Raw genomic sequence first — 17,740 nt, forward strand, 5'->3', positions numbered from 1 at the left:
AGGTTAGATAGATTGGCCATGCTAAATTGCCCAAGTGTCAAAGGGATTAGTGGGGTAAATACATGAGGTTACAGGGATAGGGCCTGCGTGGGATTGCCGTCGGTGCAGGCTTGATGCCTTGAATGGCCTCTTTCTGCACTGTAGGGATTCTACGATTCAAATGCAGCCTATCCAATTCCCCAAATGTAATCACTTAGCTCATCTCATGGCCTAAGGAATATAATTAAGAGTATGGCAGAAATATGGGAAGGATTGCAGAGTATTTTAATCCCATTTTTAAAAAAAAATTCATTCATGGAATTATGGGCATCGCTGGCTAGGCCGGCATTTATTGCCCACCCCTAATTGCTCTTGAACTGAGTGGCTTGCTAGGCCATTTCAGTGGAGCATTTGAGTCAACCACATTGCTGTGGCTGTGGAATCACATGTCGGCCAGACCAAGTAAGGACGGCAGATTTCCTTCCCGAAAGGACATTAGTGAACCAGATGGGTTTTCCCGACAATCGACAATGGTTTCATGGTCATCAGTAGATTCTTAATTCCAGATATTTGTCGAATTCAGATTTCACCATCTGCCGTGGCGGGATTCGAACCCGGGTCCCCAGAGCATTACCCTAGGTGACTAGTCCAGTGACAATACCACTGGGCCATCGCCTCCCTTAAAATCCTTACACATTTCTAACATTGAGACAAGGTTTCAATTGAAAAACTTTATTATGTTCGGTTTCATATACACAATATTGAATGAAAAAATATGCTATTGTGGCAATAAGGTCATAAATATCTGTGCAGACAAGGCAGCATTTATGCATTTGAGTGCCTCTGCGACACAGTAACTGGGTTCTCTGTGCAATCATAAAAAGCTGCTTACACTGATATCACCAAAATAACTAGAACATTTTCACAGGACATATTGTGTCCGACTGATGGCTATTTTATCTATAGTAGAATCCGCTAGGATCTGTTGGGACAACAATGGGCAACAGACAGAGAGACCAGGTATCTCACTGGCCTATGTTGCGAATCATGAGTGCAAAGAATAAGACCTTAAAGTGTCCTGGCATTTGCAAAAATCTCCCAACGCAGTATGCGTTTTGTTTTTTAAAAAAAAGAAAATAGCTCAGCCTGCCTGCCATTGTTGTGCCAACTTTACAGTTTCATAATTGAAGTTGGCAGCCAAGTATTTACAATGCCAGTACTACGCTCATCTCTGTACTCAGACTACCAAACTGACGATGGTGAGGCTGAATTCTCCGAGTGTGTACATTTGACCGGATGCAATCTCCCAGCTGACCCAAACCCACTGTTTGGTAGAAACCTGAATGAGAAAAAGATAATGCTTTCCCGTTCAAACTGTTTAAAAAATGCAATTCGCTCAAACCTTCCTAGGCTGCACCAACAGGAGACGCCTCTCCCCCCCCCCCCTCCCCCCTCCCCAAGAACGTAGCTGAAATGTTTAGTTATAGCATAGCCACCCTCCAATGACTGAAGCACAACGTCGGAAAGGATTCCTTATTTCCCATCGCCTTCCGTCTGGCTGATACACGGACCGTAGCCTCGGATTTCAGATGAAGCCAATTTACTCGACTGCACTTCTTTCCCTGGCAGTGCCCGTTAAGAGACGGCAACAGTTTGATCAGCATTTGAGCAACCACCGCCCGTACTCTAGCTATTTGTGGGACATCAGTGACTGCAGGGAGTGAAAACGGTGTCCCTAACACAAAGAGCTGCACAGATGTCTTGTGACTGCCCATTGACCTTCCGTACACAAGTAGCTTATGCCTATCACAAGGCGACTACAAACCAGAAGCTCTTCGGCTGGTCCCCGCCAACGGGTGTTTATTAGAGAACTTTCTGAAGAGAACTGTAACATTCGAAACGAACCAGGTTCCACCCCCTTCGAGCTGACTTAAAAGCCGAGATGGCGCATTTCACAGATACAAAAAGCTGAACTTTCAAAAGAGAGGCTCCACTAAATATTGCAAACGTTAACACTTTCCTCATATTCAACGAATCAAAACACTGAAGGGAAAAAAAAAAGCAAACAATTCAGTAATCCCAAGTTATCCTCGTTCCTCAGGTCAGTGTGAAACCCTGCAGTGGCTGGGCGAGCGGGCAGGCGGGCAAGCGGGGCAGCCTTCCTCAGACGTTGAGCTTGTTCGCGATCGTCACCACCACCTTCAGGACGGGCATGAAGGCAGAGATCTCGCTGAAGTTGCTGCTGCTCACAACGTGGGTGTGGACAGCCAGTGCTTGCTGGTAACTGCCTCCCTCTATGTTCCGCACTATTTCGTGCAGTCCACTCAGAATGTGAGGAGAAAGCTGGACAGCAGAAAACACAAGTGTTATCAATGCTTCCGAACAGCATTACAGAGCTGAGAAACATAGAAACAGGAGGAGGCCATTCGGCCCTTCGAGCCTGCTCCACCATTCATCATGATCATGGCTGATCATCAAATTTAAACCCGTGATTCCCCCCTTACCCCCACATATCCCTTGATCCCTTTAGCCTCAAGAGCTATATCTAATTTCTTCTCGAAATCACAGAGTGTTTTGGCCTCAACTACTTTTTGTGGGAGTGAATTCCACACCTTCACCACCCCCTGGGTGAAGAAATTTCTCCTCACCTCAGTCCTAAAAGGTTTACCCCTTATCCTCAAACTATGACCCCTAGTTCTCACCATCAGGAACATTCTTTCAGAATCCACCCCGTCTAACCCTGTTAGAATTTTATAAGTTTCTATGAGATCCCCTCTCACTCTTCTAAACTCCAGTGAATACAATCCTAACCCAATTTAGTCTCTCCTCGTACGACAGTCCTGCCGTCCCAGGGATCAGCCTGGTAAAGCTTCGCTGTGCTCCCTCTAGAGCAAGTGTTCACCCTTCTTCAACCACCCAACTGAGCACGGGCCTACAGACAAACACTTCAAACCACACCGCAGAGTGTACAGTTCATACCACAGGGCTAAAGAGAAGCTCCAAACCAGCCCCCCATCCCAATTATGGGGAACTTGTGTTCCACCCACAAAGATATTATTAGTTTATCTGATGTGTTCAGGTATGATCTTGGGACAATCGCAGATGGTGACTGCTTTTAATCCTCTAACAATGTAGCCTTTCATTCAGCATTATTGCCTGACTCTTGTGGCCACTCAAGTTTCCTTACACAAAGTTATCTGGTAAAGTGCACTGAACTTGTCACTGAGCTTAATCTCAGCTTTAATTATTCAAGCTCCGAGCGAGATCTGAGATGATCATCGCTGGCTCCGCCCTGTTATGTTTAAGAGCATCTCTTGGAAATAAATCAGACACAAATGGTGCAAAGAATGGGTATAAAACAAATGCAAAAAACAAGACTCATTCAAGGTTTCTTGGGGTGGGGGTGGAGAGCTCAAATAACTTAGCCACCGAGTTCAGTCTCTGGTCTGTCCCAGGTTAGCTGAGCTTGGCAAAGAGTGAGGGTAGGCAAACCACAACCGCCCTCGGCCAGAAACCAGGCAAGATTTTTTTTTGATCATGGATGTGGGCGCCGCTGGCTAGGCCAGCATTTATTGCCCATCCCTAATTGCTCTCGAGAAGGTGGTGGTGTGTCGATGTCTTGAACCGTGGCAGCCCATGCGGCGTAGGTACACCCACATTGCTGCTAGGGACGGTGTTCCAGGATTTCGCACAGTGAAGGAACGGGCGATGCGATTCCGGATCGGACTGGTGTGGGGCTTGGGAGGGAAAGTTGCAGGTTGTGTTCCAGTGCTTCTGCTGCCCTCATCCTTCGAGCTGGTGGATATGACGAGTTTAGAATGTGCTGTGGAAGGAGCTTTAACAAGGTGCTGTACCGCAATTTGTACGTACTGCTGCCACGCCATGCCCGTGGAGGAGGGAGCAAATGGGTAAAAGCTGGTGGACTGAGCTGCCTATCAAGCGGGGCTGCTTTGCCCTGGATGGTGCCGAGCTTCTCAAGTGTTGTTGGAGCTGCACCTATCCAAGCAAGTGGGGAGTATTCCATCACACTCCTGACTTGTGCCTTGTCGATGGTGGACAGGCTTTGGGGAGTCAGGAGGTGAGTTACTCGCTACAGAATTCCCAGCCTCTGACTTGCTCTTGTAGACAGTATTTGTCTGGCTGGTCCAGTTAAATTTCTGGTCAGTGGGAACCCCCAGGGTGTTGACGATGGGGAATTGAGCAATGGTAATAGTAATGTCATGGGGAGATGATTAGATTCTCTTCTGTTGGAGATTGTCATTATCTGACACAAATGTTATTTGCCACTTATTAGTCGGAGCCTGACTGTTCTCCACACTTTGCTAAATGCAGACACAACTTCTATTTATATACACATGGACTAACTCAGTATCCTGAAAAGTTGCACGTTATACTGAACATGCTGCAATCACCAGGAAACATCCTCACTTCCGATCTTATTTTGGGGGGAAAGTTACTGATGGAGTAGCTAAAACCGGTTGGGCCTAGGACACTCCCGAGGAACTCCTGCAGTGGGACCTTGGGGCCGAGAGGATTGGTTTCCACAGAATCTCAGAATCCCTACAATGCAAAAGGAAGCCATTTGACCCATCGAGTCTGCACCAACAACAATCCCACCCAGGCCCTATTCTCGTAATCCCACAAGCATAAGCAACAATCATAACCCTTTGTCCTGTGCACTCGGTGTGACTCCAACCAGCGGAGATCCCCCGATTCCTGTTGATTTCACTTTTGCCTCTAGTCAGTTTCAGTGACCCCCCGCACCCCCGCCACCGGGAGTGCACTTTGGATTGGACAAGGGCAGTCTGAAGTTTAGCTGTGATATCCTTTGGTTGAGCAGAGAGTGACTGTCACCCTTCACAGGTGAATGGTGGCGACTTGGCCGACAAAGCTCAACAACCTTCAGAACCAAAGAACAGGAAGAACGCGGCAAAAGAAAATCCCAGCCCCAAATGAGGTTGGTATCACGTGTGCTGGCGTCGCTGACATTTGGTTATTTTCTAATCCAGATTTCTCCTGCATGACTTTGCATCACATAGAATCCCGACAGCGCAGAGACCAATCAGCCCATCGAGTCTGCACTGACTCTCTGACAGAGTATCTTACCCAGGTTCCCTTCCCCGCCCTATCCCAGTAACCCCACACATTTACCATCCATCTAACCTACGTATCTTGGGACACTAAGGGGCAATTTAGCGTGGCCAATCCACCTAACCTGCACATCTTTGGACTGTGGGAGGAAACAGGAGCACCCGGAGGAAACCCACGCAGACACGGGGAGAATGTGCGGACTCCACACAAACAGTGACCCAAGCCAGGAATCAAACCCTTGGAATTGACAATCTCCAACAAAGAGAATCTAATCATCCTCTATGACATTCCGAGGCAATTCCAGTCTATCCAGCCTCTCCTTATAACACAAACAGTTTGTCTGACTTGTGTACAGGGTTTTATTTTTTAATGCATATACGCTGTGGAATTAGGCATTGCCTTTTAAATTGTTTACCTGTCTGAACGAGGTGGGTTAAAATAAAAGATGTTCAGGATAAATGTTTGCTCTATTCTAATTAATCATAGAATCCTTACAGTACAGGAGGCTGCCATTTGGCTCATCGAGTCTGTAGTGACCACATCCCACCCACACCCTATTCCCGTAACCCCACACATTTACCCTGATAATCCCCCTGACACGAGGGTCAATTTAGCATGGCCAATCAACCTAACCCACGCATCTTTGGACTCTGGGAGGAAACCCGCGCAGAGGAGTAGAAGGTTTAGGGATGATCTTATAGAGGTCTATAAAATAATGAGGGGCATAGATCAGCTAAATAGTCAAAATCTTTTCCCAAAGGTAGGGGAGTCTAAAACTAGAGGGCATAGGTTTAAGGTGAGAGGGAAGAGATACAAAATGGTCCAGAATGGCAACGTTTTCACAGAGGGTGGTGAGTGTATGGAACAAGCTGCCAGAGGTAGTAGTAGAGATGGGTACAATTTTGTCTTTTAAAAAGCATTTAGACACTTACATGGGTAAGATGGGTATAGAGGGATATGGGCCAAACGTGGGCAATTAGGACTAGCTTAGGGGTTACAAAAAAGGGCAGCATGGACAAGTTGGGCTGAAGGGCCTGTTTCCATGCTGTAAACCTCTATGACTCTAAAGCCACCTGCTAAAATACCATTACCGTCGCTCAAACCATCTCCACTCACCGTCTGCTCCCGCAGTTTATCGTACAGGTAATCCAGTCGCTTCGCCGCATCATCCAACTTCCTCTTGGTTTGCTGTGGGATAATTCAGAATTCATCAAATGAGTGCGATTCAGGGTGGGAAGAGGGCAGCCGGTGTTCCATCGGCCTCAGAGAATGAAGCGTTTCAAACCTCAGCCACCACAATTCTCAAGATTAAAAGTCGGTGCACAGAGCATTTGTTTTGGGTCCCGCGCGCAAATGTATAGAAATACACAAAACACACGCCTTTCCATAAATCACTGTCACCGTGATGCACTGCTGATGATTTAATGCAGATTGCTGTGAAATTGGTTCAGACACATCTGACTCCCTCGCTCGCGCACGCACACATATTATGTTCCAGAATCAATTTACTTTTGTTCCCAGATTTCAATTGCTTGGATTGGCAAAATACACAAGTGTAAAGTTCCCCCAGCTAAGTAATTAGGGGCTATGCAGTGCAGCAATAAAGCTGGAATGATTATCCTTTCTTGGGCTGGTTTTTGGACAGGGATCGTTAAACAATATTAATGTTTTCCGATATGGACGGTGAGTAATCTGGCTGTCAACACTGGCTGTGCAATGCAATTCATGCAGCCTGTAACACTGCCACACTGCATTCGTCATCTTCCTCTGTGAACGGCGGGGAGCGGGGCGGCAAGGACCGGGCAGCGAGAGAGGGAGGATATTAAAAATGTCCAGCAGTAAGTGATTCAATGCATTTCAAAAGCAGGACTCCAGATAGTAATTAATTTAACTATCAAGACAACCAGTTGAATGGCAAACCATCCTGTAGATGATGGAGTGCTGACGAATCTATAGCGATTCCTGTTCCTGTGGTGCTCATTTTGCTGGTGGTTTATATCAGTCAGTGCAGCAATTGGACTCTGCTGGGAATGGCAATTTACACTTTTGTTTCAATAAAATATCTTGAGGCACTTTAACGAAGATCAGAGCACAAGAGATGGGAAGGAAATCTGACAGATGTTCAATGAAAGCACTTTTTTGTTAAAAGTGAGAGGTGTCGCAAAGCGCAAGAGCTTAAGGAAATAATGGCAGAACACAAAGACATGGAGGCTCCAACACTAAAGATGGATCAGAGATGGGGGGGGCACAGAAAGAGAGTTGGAAAAGCAAAGAGTGAGTAAGAGGAGATATATATTAAATATAGATAAACTTTCAGTAAAACTGCCAAGGGAAGTGGAATTGAGTTGAGGATTTCGCGATTAGGAGATTTTCACACTAACTCCATTGCAGCGTTAATGTAAGCCTGCTTCTAACACTGATAAATAAACTTTACTTCAGAAGTTGATGTGCTGGATTCTGAAGAACAATCATATTCAATTAGAAATGTTAACTGTTTCTGTCTCTAAAGGTGCTGCAAGAAGTCTCACAACACCAGGTTAAAGTCCAACAGGTTTATTTGGTAGCAAAAGCCACTAGCTTTCGGAGCGCTGCTCCTTCATCAGGTGACTATAGGTGCTGCCATTATTGAGACTAGCTTTATATTCCAGATTATATTCCAGATTGATTAACCGGATTTACATTCCACCAGTGGTGGGATTTGAACCCATGACCCAGAGCATTCGCCTGGGTATCTGGATTACTATTCTATAGGTGCTGCCAGGCCTGGTAATCTTCCCGAGAATTTTGTGTATTTATTGAAGAGGCAACAGAAGCCACTGAAGAAATGAGCAAGAGGTTTAGCGATTACACTGTAAACTCTGCATGATTTGACCTTATGTCGGGAGTAGCTCTGGAGATGGTGAGCTGAGTGCTGGAACAATTGAAGTTTTGAGATGATAAAAGCATGACTAAGAGCTGGACCTGTTTTGGGCTGAGGCGAAGATATAAGATTTTAACTAAACGGTTGGTACTGTGTGACATTAATCAGGGACAGAGTCTTATTTAACTTTCCTATTCCAGTTTAATTGCCAAAAAGGCGCTGAATAGGAATTACCCAGATTTCTTTGCCCAAAATTGACTCGTGCTTTGTACGTTTTGCCCCCACTCCAAAATGGCGTTTGGGTGGAATGTCTACGCATCGTGATGTAAAAGGCACTGTGCTTTTGTGGGTCAGGTTGAATGAATCAGTGGGGCCTTTCCAGATGACCACTGGTGTACACTTTGTTGAATTTATTTTTACGGGATGTTGGGCATTCCTCGCATTGATTGCCCATCCCCAACTGCCTTCCATTCCAGAGGACAGTTGAGAGTCAACCACATTGTTGTGGGTCTGGAGTCATGTAGGCCAGACCAGGTAAGCGTAGCAAATTTCCTTCCATTAAAGGCATTAGTGAACCAGATGGGCTTTTACGACAACTGACAATGGTTTCATCATCTTCATTAAACTTTTAATTCCAGATTTTTATTGAATTCAAATTTCACCATCTGCCATGGTGGGATTCGAACCCGGGTCCCCAGAGCACTATCCTGGCTCTCTGGATTACCGATCCAGTGATAACACTACTATGCCACTGCCTCCCTTGCATAATTATTTCATACTCAGGTTGTGCAGTGGAGGATTTGCTGAGTTATGTCACAAGGGTGGACGGTAGCGGTCTTGGATCAAGGGCAATAGGTCAAGGGTCAGACCAGGCACAAAACCTGAACAGCACAGGACTCAAGCTGATCAAGCAGTCAGCACGGGACAGCTCGGACCACCTAATTAGATGCAAAGTTTCTGCAGGGAGTTGCTATTTTACTGACTCAAGTTTCTAACTCCAGTCATTCCAAGACATTCAAATAATGGTATTTATTGTGGCTCAGGAGTGAAACAGTGAATTAGCCATCAAAAAAGAGTGTGGTCAAACACAGGATGAGTTACTACAGCTGAAAGGGCGTGTGCGATATCAGAGTCGTGGCTGAGAATAGTTCCTCTGTACTAATATAGCAATTATAACAATATCCTGCATCAGAAGTTTAGTACAACATTTCTAACACATTGCAAGGAGATAATGCTGCAATATGAACACAAAGCATTTGGCTACCAGCTGGCTCCAATTCTACTGGTTATTTTGTCAGCTACCAGGAGATAAATGTCAACAGATCAAAGACGGAGGTGTGCGCAAATAAAGTAGTGTTATTTTCTACACTGCCCCCTTTACCCACCCCATTCAAAGGGACCTGATAACAAAACAGTGGATTTACTTCATCAGAGATCACCCTAATTGGAGTCTGCCTCTTCTAAAATCATCACCCAGATGTGGAAAATCCCCATCAGTGAGTGCGGTTTCTGGAAATAATGCGGATAAAGTATAAGGCTCCAATCTCAACGCGGGCTGTTCATTACTAAATCCAATTTGAGCACTGGGGCAGCTTGCCACCCAGGCTAGGAAGGCTTCACTACACACTAACAATGAGTGCTGCAATAAGGCCTTCGCACCAAAATCCAGACCTTGGAACAAATACTTCTTTACTCACAGATTATTTAAAAAATGCTCTGTGGTGCAAAGCATTTTTTTGTAAATATCTAGCATTTGATAATGAACAATTTGTAGAAAATTTACAGGTTTGAAGCTCTCCCTATTTTTCCACGGGACGTGGGCATCGCTGGCAGAAGGGCCAGCTTTTGTCACCCATCTCCTGAACATTTCAGAGGGCAGTTAAGAGGCAACCACGATGCTGTGGGTCACATCTAGGCCAGACCGGGGTAAGGATGGCCAACATCCTTCCCGAAAAGGTTCACGTTAGTGAACCAAATGGGTCTTTACAATGCTCGATGATAGTTGACATGGTCACCATTATTGAGACTAGCTTTATATTCCAGATTTATTAACTGGATTTACATTCCATCAGCGGTGGGATTTGAACCCATGACCCAGAGCATTCGCCTGGGTATCTGGATTACTAGTTCAGTGGCATTACCATTATGCCACCATCTCCTCATGAGATGTCGCGAAGCACGTTTGGGCTCAAAAAGCCTTATAAAACAATTGTGCTTGCATGAATTTGCAGCCAGCATTTGGGTGCTTGATAGCAATGATTCAATGGGGTAATTGACCTTATTTGGCTAAGAACTCATGAGATTTCATTTCCCTTTGACCCTTGGAATCACTGGTAATCTAATGTTAGAGACACTGAACTCGAATTCCGCAGGAAGCAGATCCCGTGGCACGTGATGGAGGCGATGGCCTAGTGATATTATCGCTAGACTATTAATCCAGAAACTCAGCAAATGTTCTGGGGACCCGGGTTCGAATCCCACCACGGCAGATAGTGGAACTTGAATTCAATTTAAAAAAAGAATATCTGGAATGAAGAATCTACTGATGACCATGAAACCATAGTCGATTGTCAGAAAAACTCATCTGATTCACTAATGTCTTTTAGGGAAGGAAATCTGCCATCCTTACCTGGTCTGGCCTACATGTGACTCCAGAGCCACAGCAATGTGGTTGACTCTCAGCTGCCCTCTGAAATGGCCACTCAGTTGATTCAGTGGTTTCAAGAAGGCAGCTCGCCATCACCTTCTCAAGGGCAAATAGGGATGGGCAATAAATGCTGGCCCAGCCAGCGACACCCATGTCCCATAAATAAATTTTTAAAAATTTGGAAAGTTTTCTGTTATTTGGAGATAGAACATAGAACAGTACAGCACAGAACAGGCCCTTCGGCCCACGATGTTGTGCCGAGCTTTATCTGAAACCAAGATCAAGCTATTCCACTCCCTATCATCCTGGTGTGCTCCATGTGCCTATCCAATAACCGCTTAAATGTTCCTAAAGTGTCTGACTCCACTATCACTGCAGGCAGTCCATTCCACACCCCAACCACTCTCTGAGTAAAGAACCTACCTCTGATATCCTCCCTGTATCTCCCGCCACGAACCCTATAGTTATGCCCCCTTGTAATAGCTCCATCCACCCGAGGAAATAGTCTTTGAACGTTCACTCTATCTATCTCCTTCATCATTTTATAAACCTCTATTAAGTCTCCCCTCAGCCGCCTCCGCTCCAGATGAATGAGAGTAGGAAATCCAGGGTGGTAACAGCTTTCCTGACTTTTTTCTGCTGCTGGGAGGGGTCACGGCAGAAGGAAGTGTAAAGGGAACACAAGCCTCTGTGTTCTTAACCCTGTGTGTTTGTCATGGTGGACGGAAAACCCTCGCAATGGTTTCAACTTGAAACTAACAAAAGAGCCATCACACCCTGTCAAATTCTAAACATCTTAACTAGAAGCACAGTAGATAACCTAGCTTCCCCATCTTAGATACCCATTGTACCACAGTAATTTCAATCCAACTTCATGGGTCCAGTAGTGAGTACTCCCCATCTCATACATAACACTTTAGATCACTCACACGCGCACACACACACGCACGTAAAACAAGCACACTGACAGGTAATCGACTTATTTTACTGATTGAACAGTGACATACAGGGTCACCAGCAGCAAGAAGGCATCGCTGTACCAGCCCATCGAAGGTCGTCTTCAACACCATGTGCTCTTCCGGGATTTGCTTTTTCACAATCTTCTCCGTGGGCAGCTGCTGCAGTGGCTAGAAATGAGAATGATTAAAAAGGACACACAGCAAATTACCGCGTAGCTTGCACAAGAGGGGAACTAAAGGCAAGCGACACTGTCTGTACAGCAGCAATATGTTTGCTATGGCAAGCTGCAGCTTGACGCAAAGTCCAGTACACCAGCAGTCAACTCAGCAGCAAGCCCCATCAGACAACGTGCACGAATATCAAATTCATACAGCTGCTGGAACACTTACTGTTATGCGTGGAATGGATACAGATGTTTTACACTCATTATTAAAGTTAGATAAAAGGCCCTTTCCCTCACCCTATCCCTGCAACTCCACACGTTTAGCATGGCCAATCCACCTAACCTGCACATCTTTGGACACTAAGGGGAAATTTAGCATGGCCAATCCACCTGACCTGCACATCTTTGGACACTAAGGGGCAATTTAGCATGGCCAATCCACCTAACCTGCACATCTTTGGACACTAAGGGGAAATTTAGCATGGCCAATCCACCTGACCTGCACATCTTTGGACACTAAGGGGCAATTTAGCATGGCCAATCCACCTAACCTGCACATCTTTGGACACTAAGGGGCAATTTAGCATGGCCAATCCACTTAACCCGCACATCTTTGGACTGTGGGAAGAAACTGGAGCACCCGGAGGAAACCCACGCAGACATGGGGAGAACGTGCAAACTCCACACAGGCAGTGACCCAAGCCAGGAATCGAACCCGGGTCCCTGGCGATGTGAGGCAGCAGTGCTAGCCACTGTGCCATCCGTACCACCTCATTTGTGAGTGTTTTGTCCCATTTCTCAACTCCTACACCCATATGGGTCTGGTAACCTGGTGGTTATATTTCAGAGAATTCAAATCCCACCAGAGCAAATTGTGCAGCTGAATTCATTAAATCTAGCTGCCATTAGACAACCGGTACACGAATATCCTTCAGGGAAGGGAACCTGCCACCATTACATTTAATTGCTTTAAAATGGAGACTGAATTAAATCAACATGCGGAGTCCCAATTACTCCTGTGATTGAAATAAAGGAGGCAACATCAAGCTGCAGAGTCAAGATGTCAGCGTGAGAATAAGAACATCTTTTCTGTTATCCCTTCTCCCAAAGCATAGCGATCCCTCCACCTCCCTCGGCTGGTGCTAAGTTTGAAAAATCTAAGCAATTTGCTCTGCCTTTCACATTTCATTTTCTGGGTTTTTTTTTACACAACTAACAATCCTAACTAGGAGAACGGAGAGGCTTTCAGACCATTAAACAGTGGTTTCATCAGGATTGACACTAGATCTACAACACACCCAGTCAATAGCCACTTTATAGAGTGAACATCTAAACTGTTTTTCTTTCTTATTTCATCTGTATAGATGACACTGTGGGGACAGTGGTGATACAATATCATCTGCTAAGGTATTGCCCCATCGCATATCTATGTAATTAATAGTGTTTGGATCTAAGATGTACGCAGCTGAGGCAAAGGAGGAGATACAGGAAGGGTGACTTAAAGTTTATTTATCAGTGTCACAAGAAGCCTTACATTAAGGAAAAGTGAATCGTGTGGAGGACGGAGAAGATCTGCAGAGAGATTTGGACAGGCTGAGTGAGTGGGCGAGGATATGGCAAATGGAGTATAACGTTGAGAAATGCGAGGTTATACACTTTGGAGGAAATAATAACAAATGGGATTACTATCTCAATGGAAACAAATTAAAACATGCTACCATGCAAAGGGACCTGGGGGTCCTTGTGCATGAGACGCAAAAGCCCAGTCTGCAGGTACAACAGGTGATCAAGAAGGCAAATGGGATGTTGGCCTATATTGCGAAGGGGATAGAATATAAAAGCAGGGATGTCTTGATGCACCTGTACAGGGCATTGGTGAGGCCGCAGCTGGAATACTGTGTGCAGTATTGGTCCCCTTATATGAGGAAGGATATATTGGCATTGGAGGGAGTGCAGAGAAGGTTCACCAGGTTGATACCGGAGATGAGGGGTTTGGATTATGAGGAGAGGCTGAGGAGATTGGGTTTGTACTCGTTGGAGTTTAGAAGGATGAGGGGGGATCTTATGGAGACTTATAAGATAATGCGGGGGCTGGATAGGGTGGAGGCGGAGAGATTCTTTCCACTTAGTAAGGAAGTTAAAACTAGAGGACACAGCCTCAAAATAAAGGGGGGTCGGTTTAAGACAGAGTTGAGGAGGAACTTCTTCTCTCAGAGGGTGGTGAATCTCTGGAATTCTCTGCCCACTGAGGTGGTGGAGGCTACCTCGCTGAATATGTTTAAAGCGCGGATGGATGGATTCCTGATCGGTAAGGGAATTAAGGGTTATGGGGATCAGGCGGGTAAGTGGTACTGATCCACGTCAGATCAGCCATGATCTTGTTGAATGGCGGGGCAGGCTCGAGGGGCTAGATGGCCTACTCCTGCTCCTATTTCTTATGTTCTTATGTTCTTATTAACACTGCAGTGAAGTTACTGTGAAAATCCCCTAGTTGCCACACTCCGGCGCCTGTTCGGGTACATTGAGGGAGAATTTAGCATGGCCAATGCATCTAACCAGCACGTCTTTCGGACTGTGCGAGGAAACCGGAGCACCCGGAGGAAACCCACGCAGACACGGGGAGAACGTGCAGACTCCACGTCGATAGTGACCCAAGCCAGGAATCGAACCCGAGTCCCTGGCGCTGTGAGGCAGCAGTGCTAGCCTCTGAAGATTCGAAAAATCTTGAAAATTTGAAAAGAAAACTTGAAGATTGGCCTAAATAGTGGGCTTGAAGGAAGCACCCAACACAAGAGGCAGAGAGGTTTACTAAGGCAATTTCAGATTAAGGCCTGATCAACTCAGGACACAGCCACCAATGATAAGGAGAAAGGTATGGTGGGTACACAATTCAAAAAGGGAGGGAGGCAAAAAGCGGGTAACTATAGGCTGATTAGCCTAACATCTATTGTTGGGGTCAATTATTAAGGAAGTAAGTGTGGCACATTTGGAAAATCATAATCTAATGAAGCAGAGTCAGCCTGGTTTCACGAAAGGGAAATTGCATCTAAATAATTTGTTAATGCTTTTTGAGGAAGTCTCAACCAGAATGAATAGAGGGGAACCAGTAGATGTGTTGTATTTGGACTTAGAGAGCGTTTGACAAGGAACCTCACAAAAGGTTAAGTCATAAGAGCCCATGGTGTTGAGGTTGTATATTGGCACAGATAGAGAATTGGCGAATGGGGATTAGTGGCGCTCTCTCTCAGGTTGGCGACTTGTAACCTGGTGTTCCACAGGGATCAGCGCCGGGACCGCAACTGCTTACAAGGATGCGAATGTAGCCAAATTTGCAGATTACATAAAAATGGGTGGAAAGGCAAGTTACTAACGGTTTACAAAGAGATATTGAGAGGTTAAGTAAGTGGGTAAAAATTGGCAAACAGAGTGTAATGTGGAAAAATGCAAAATTTTTCATTTTGGAAGGGAGTACAAAAGATCAGAGTATTATTTAAATGGAGAAAAACTGCAGAAAGCTGCTACACAAAGGGACTTGGGAGAACTTGCGCACGAAGCACAGAAAGCTGGCAGCAGATAATCGGGAAGGCTAATGGAATGTTGGCTCTTGTTTCAAGGGGGTTGGAATATAAGAGTTGGGAAGTCTTGTTGCAACTGTACAAGGTACTGGTGAGACCACATCTGGAGTATTGAGAGCAGATGTGGTCCGCTTATTTAAAGAAAGATATTCTTTCATTAGAGGTAGTTCAGAGACGGTTCATTAGGACGATCCCTGGTATGGAGGGATTGTCTCGCGAGGAACGGTTAAACTGGTTTGGACTCTACTCATCGGAATTTAGGGGAATGAGAGGTAATCTCATTGAAACATATGGAATTTTTAAGGGGTTTGACAGGGTAAATGCCGAGAGGGTGTTTCCTGTCATGGGAGAGTCTCGGACCAGAGGGCACAGTCTCAGAATAAAGGGGCACCAAGTTAAGACCGAGATGAGAAGGAATTTCTTCCCTCAAAGAACATTACAGCACAGGAACAGGCCCTTCGGCCCTCCAAGCCTGCACCAACCAAAGAGAGTCTTTGAGGGTCTTTGGAACTCCTTACCACAGCTATGGAGGTAGAGTCCTTGTGTATATTTAAGACCGAGATAGATTCTTGATCAGTAAGGGAATCAAGGGTTACGGGGAAAGGGCAGGAAAGTGGACGTGAGGAATGTCGGATCAGCTACAAAGAACAAAGAACAATACAGCACAGGAACAGGCCCTTCGGCCCTCCAAGCCCGTGCCGCTCCCTGGTCCAAACTAGACCATTCTTTTGTATCCCTCCATTCCCACTCCGTTCATATGGCTGTCTAGATAAGTCTTAAACGTTCCCAGTGTGACCGCCTCCACCACCTTGCCTGGCAGCGCATTCCAGGCCCCCACCACCCTCTGTGTAAAATATGTCCTTCTGATATCTGTGTTAAACCTCCCCCCCTTCACCTTGAACCTATGACCCCTCGTGAACGTCACCACCGACCTGGGGAAAAGCTTCCCACCGTTCACCCCATCTATGCCTTTCATAATTTTATACACCTCTATTAAGTCTCCCCTCATCCTCCGTCTTTCCAGGGAGAACAACCCCAGTTTACCCAATCTCTCCTCATAACTAAGCCCCTCCATACCAGGCAACATCCTGGTAAACCTCCTGTGTACTCTCTCCAAAGCCTCCACGTCTTTCTGGTAGTGTGGCGACCAGAACTGGACGCAGTATTCCAAATGCGGCCGAACCAACGTTCTATACATCTGCAACATCAGACCCCAACTTTTATACTCTATGCCCCATCCTATAAAGGCAAGCATGCCACATGCCTTCTTCACCACCTTCAAGGATCTGTGGACTTGCACACCCAGGTCCCTCTGCGTATCTACACCCTTTATGGTTCTGCCATTTATCGTATAGCTCCTCCCTACATTATTTCTACCAAAATGCATCACTTCGCATTTATCAGGATTGAACTCCATCTGCCATTTCTTTGCCCAAATTTCCAGCCTATCTATATCCTTCTGTAGCTTCTGACAATGCTCCTCACTATCTGCAAGTCCTGCCAATTTTGTGTCGTCCGCAAACTTACTGATCACCCCAGTTACACCTTCTTCCAGATCGTTTATATAAATCACAAACAGCAGAGGTCCCAATACAGAGCCCTGCGGAACACCACTAGTCACAGACCTCCAGCCGGAAAAAGACCCTTCCGCTACCACCCTCTGTCTTCTGTGACCAAGCCAGTTCTCCACCCATCTAGCCACCTCCCCCTTTATCCCATGAGATCCAACCTTTTTCACCAGCCTACCATGAGGGACTTTGTCAAACGCTTTACTAAAGTCCATATAGACGACATCCATGGCCCTTCCTTCGTCAACCATTCTGGTCACTTCTTCAAAAAACTCCACCAGGTTAGTGAGGCATGACCTCCCTCTCACAAAACCATGCTGACTATCGTGAATGAGTTTATTCCTTTCTAAATGCGCATACATCCTATCTCTAAGAATCTTCTCCAACAACTTCCCCACCATGGACGTCAAGCTCACCGGCCTATAATTACCCGGGTTATCCTTCCTACCCGTCTTAAATAACGCTACGATCCTATTGAATGGCAGAGCAGGTTCGAGAGGCCAAACAGTCCACTGCTCTTATTTCTTATGGTCTATGTTGGGCAATTCAGAGACATTTGAGGATTGGAAGGAGTTAGGGAGATTGAGAGGAGTGAGGCCACAAAGGGAGTTAACCACAAAGAGAATTTTAAATTTCTGCACAGAGGTCAGAAGGGGGATAGATGAGTGGGACTTAATCATAGAATCTACAGTGCAGAAGGAGGCCATTTGGCCCATCAAGCCTGCGCCAACAACAACCCCACCCAGATCCTATCCCTGTAACCCCACATATTTATCCTCCTAATCCCCCTGACACGAAAGGGCAATTTATCATGCCCAATAAAACTAACCTGCACATCTTTGGAGTGTGGGAGGCAACTGGAGTACCTGGAGGAAACCCACGCAGACACGGGGAGAG

At 45.9% G+C, this 17,740-nt stretch overlaps 1 protein-coding gene across 1 annotated transcript in view; it reads right to left on the bottom strand.

Moving 5' to 3' along the window:
• Positions 1-701: 701 nt before the first annotated feature.
• Positions 702-17,740, bottom strand: part of LOC144480308 (protein transport protein Sec31A-like) — a 106,606-nt gene continuing 89,567 nt past the window's right edge. The window contains 3 exon segments of the mRNA XM_078199662.1: positions 702-2,322; positions 6,187-6,258; positions 11,585-11,704. Coding sequence (XP_078055788.1) covers positions 2,143-2,322; positions 6,187-6,258; positions 11,585-11,704 — 372 coding nt within the window. The 3' untranslated portion in view covers positions 702-2,142.

This window comes from Mustelus asterias, chromosome 28, assembly GCF_964213995.1.
Source record: "Mustelus asterias chromosome 28, sMusAst1.hap1.1, whole genome shotgun sequence".
NCBI classification, from domain to species: domain Eukaryota; kingdom Metazoa; phylum Chordata; class Chondrichthyes; order Carcharhiniformes; family Triakidae; genus Mustelus; species Mustelus asterias.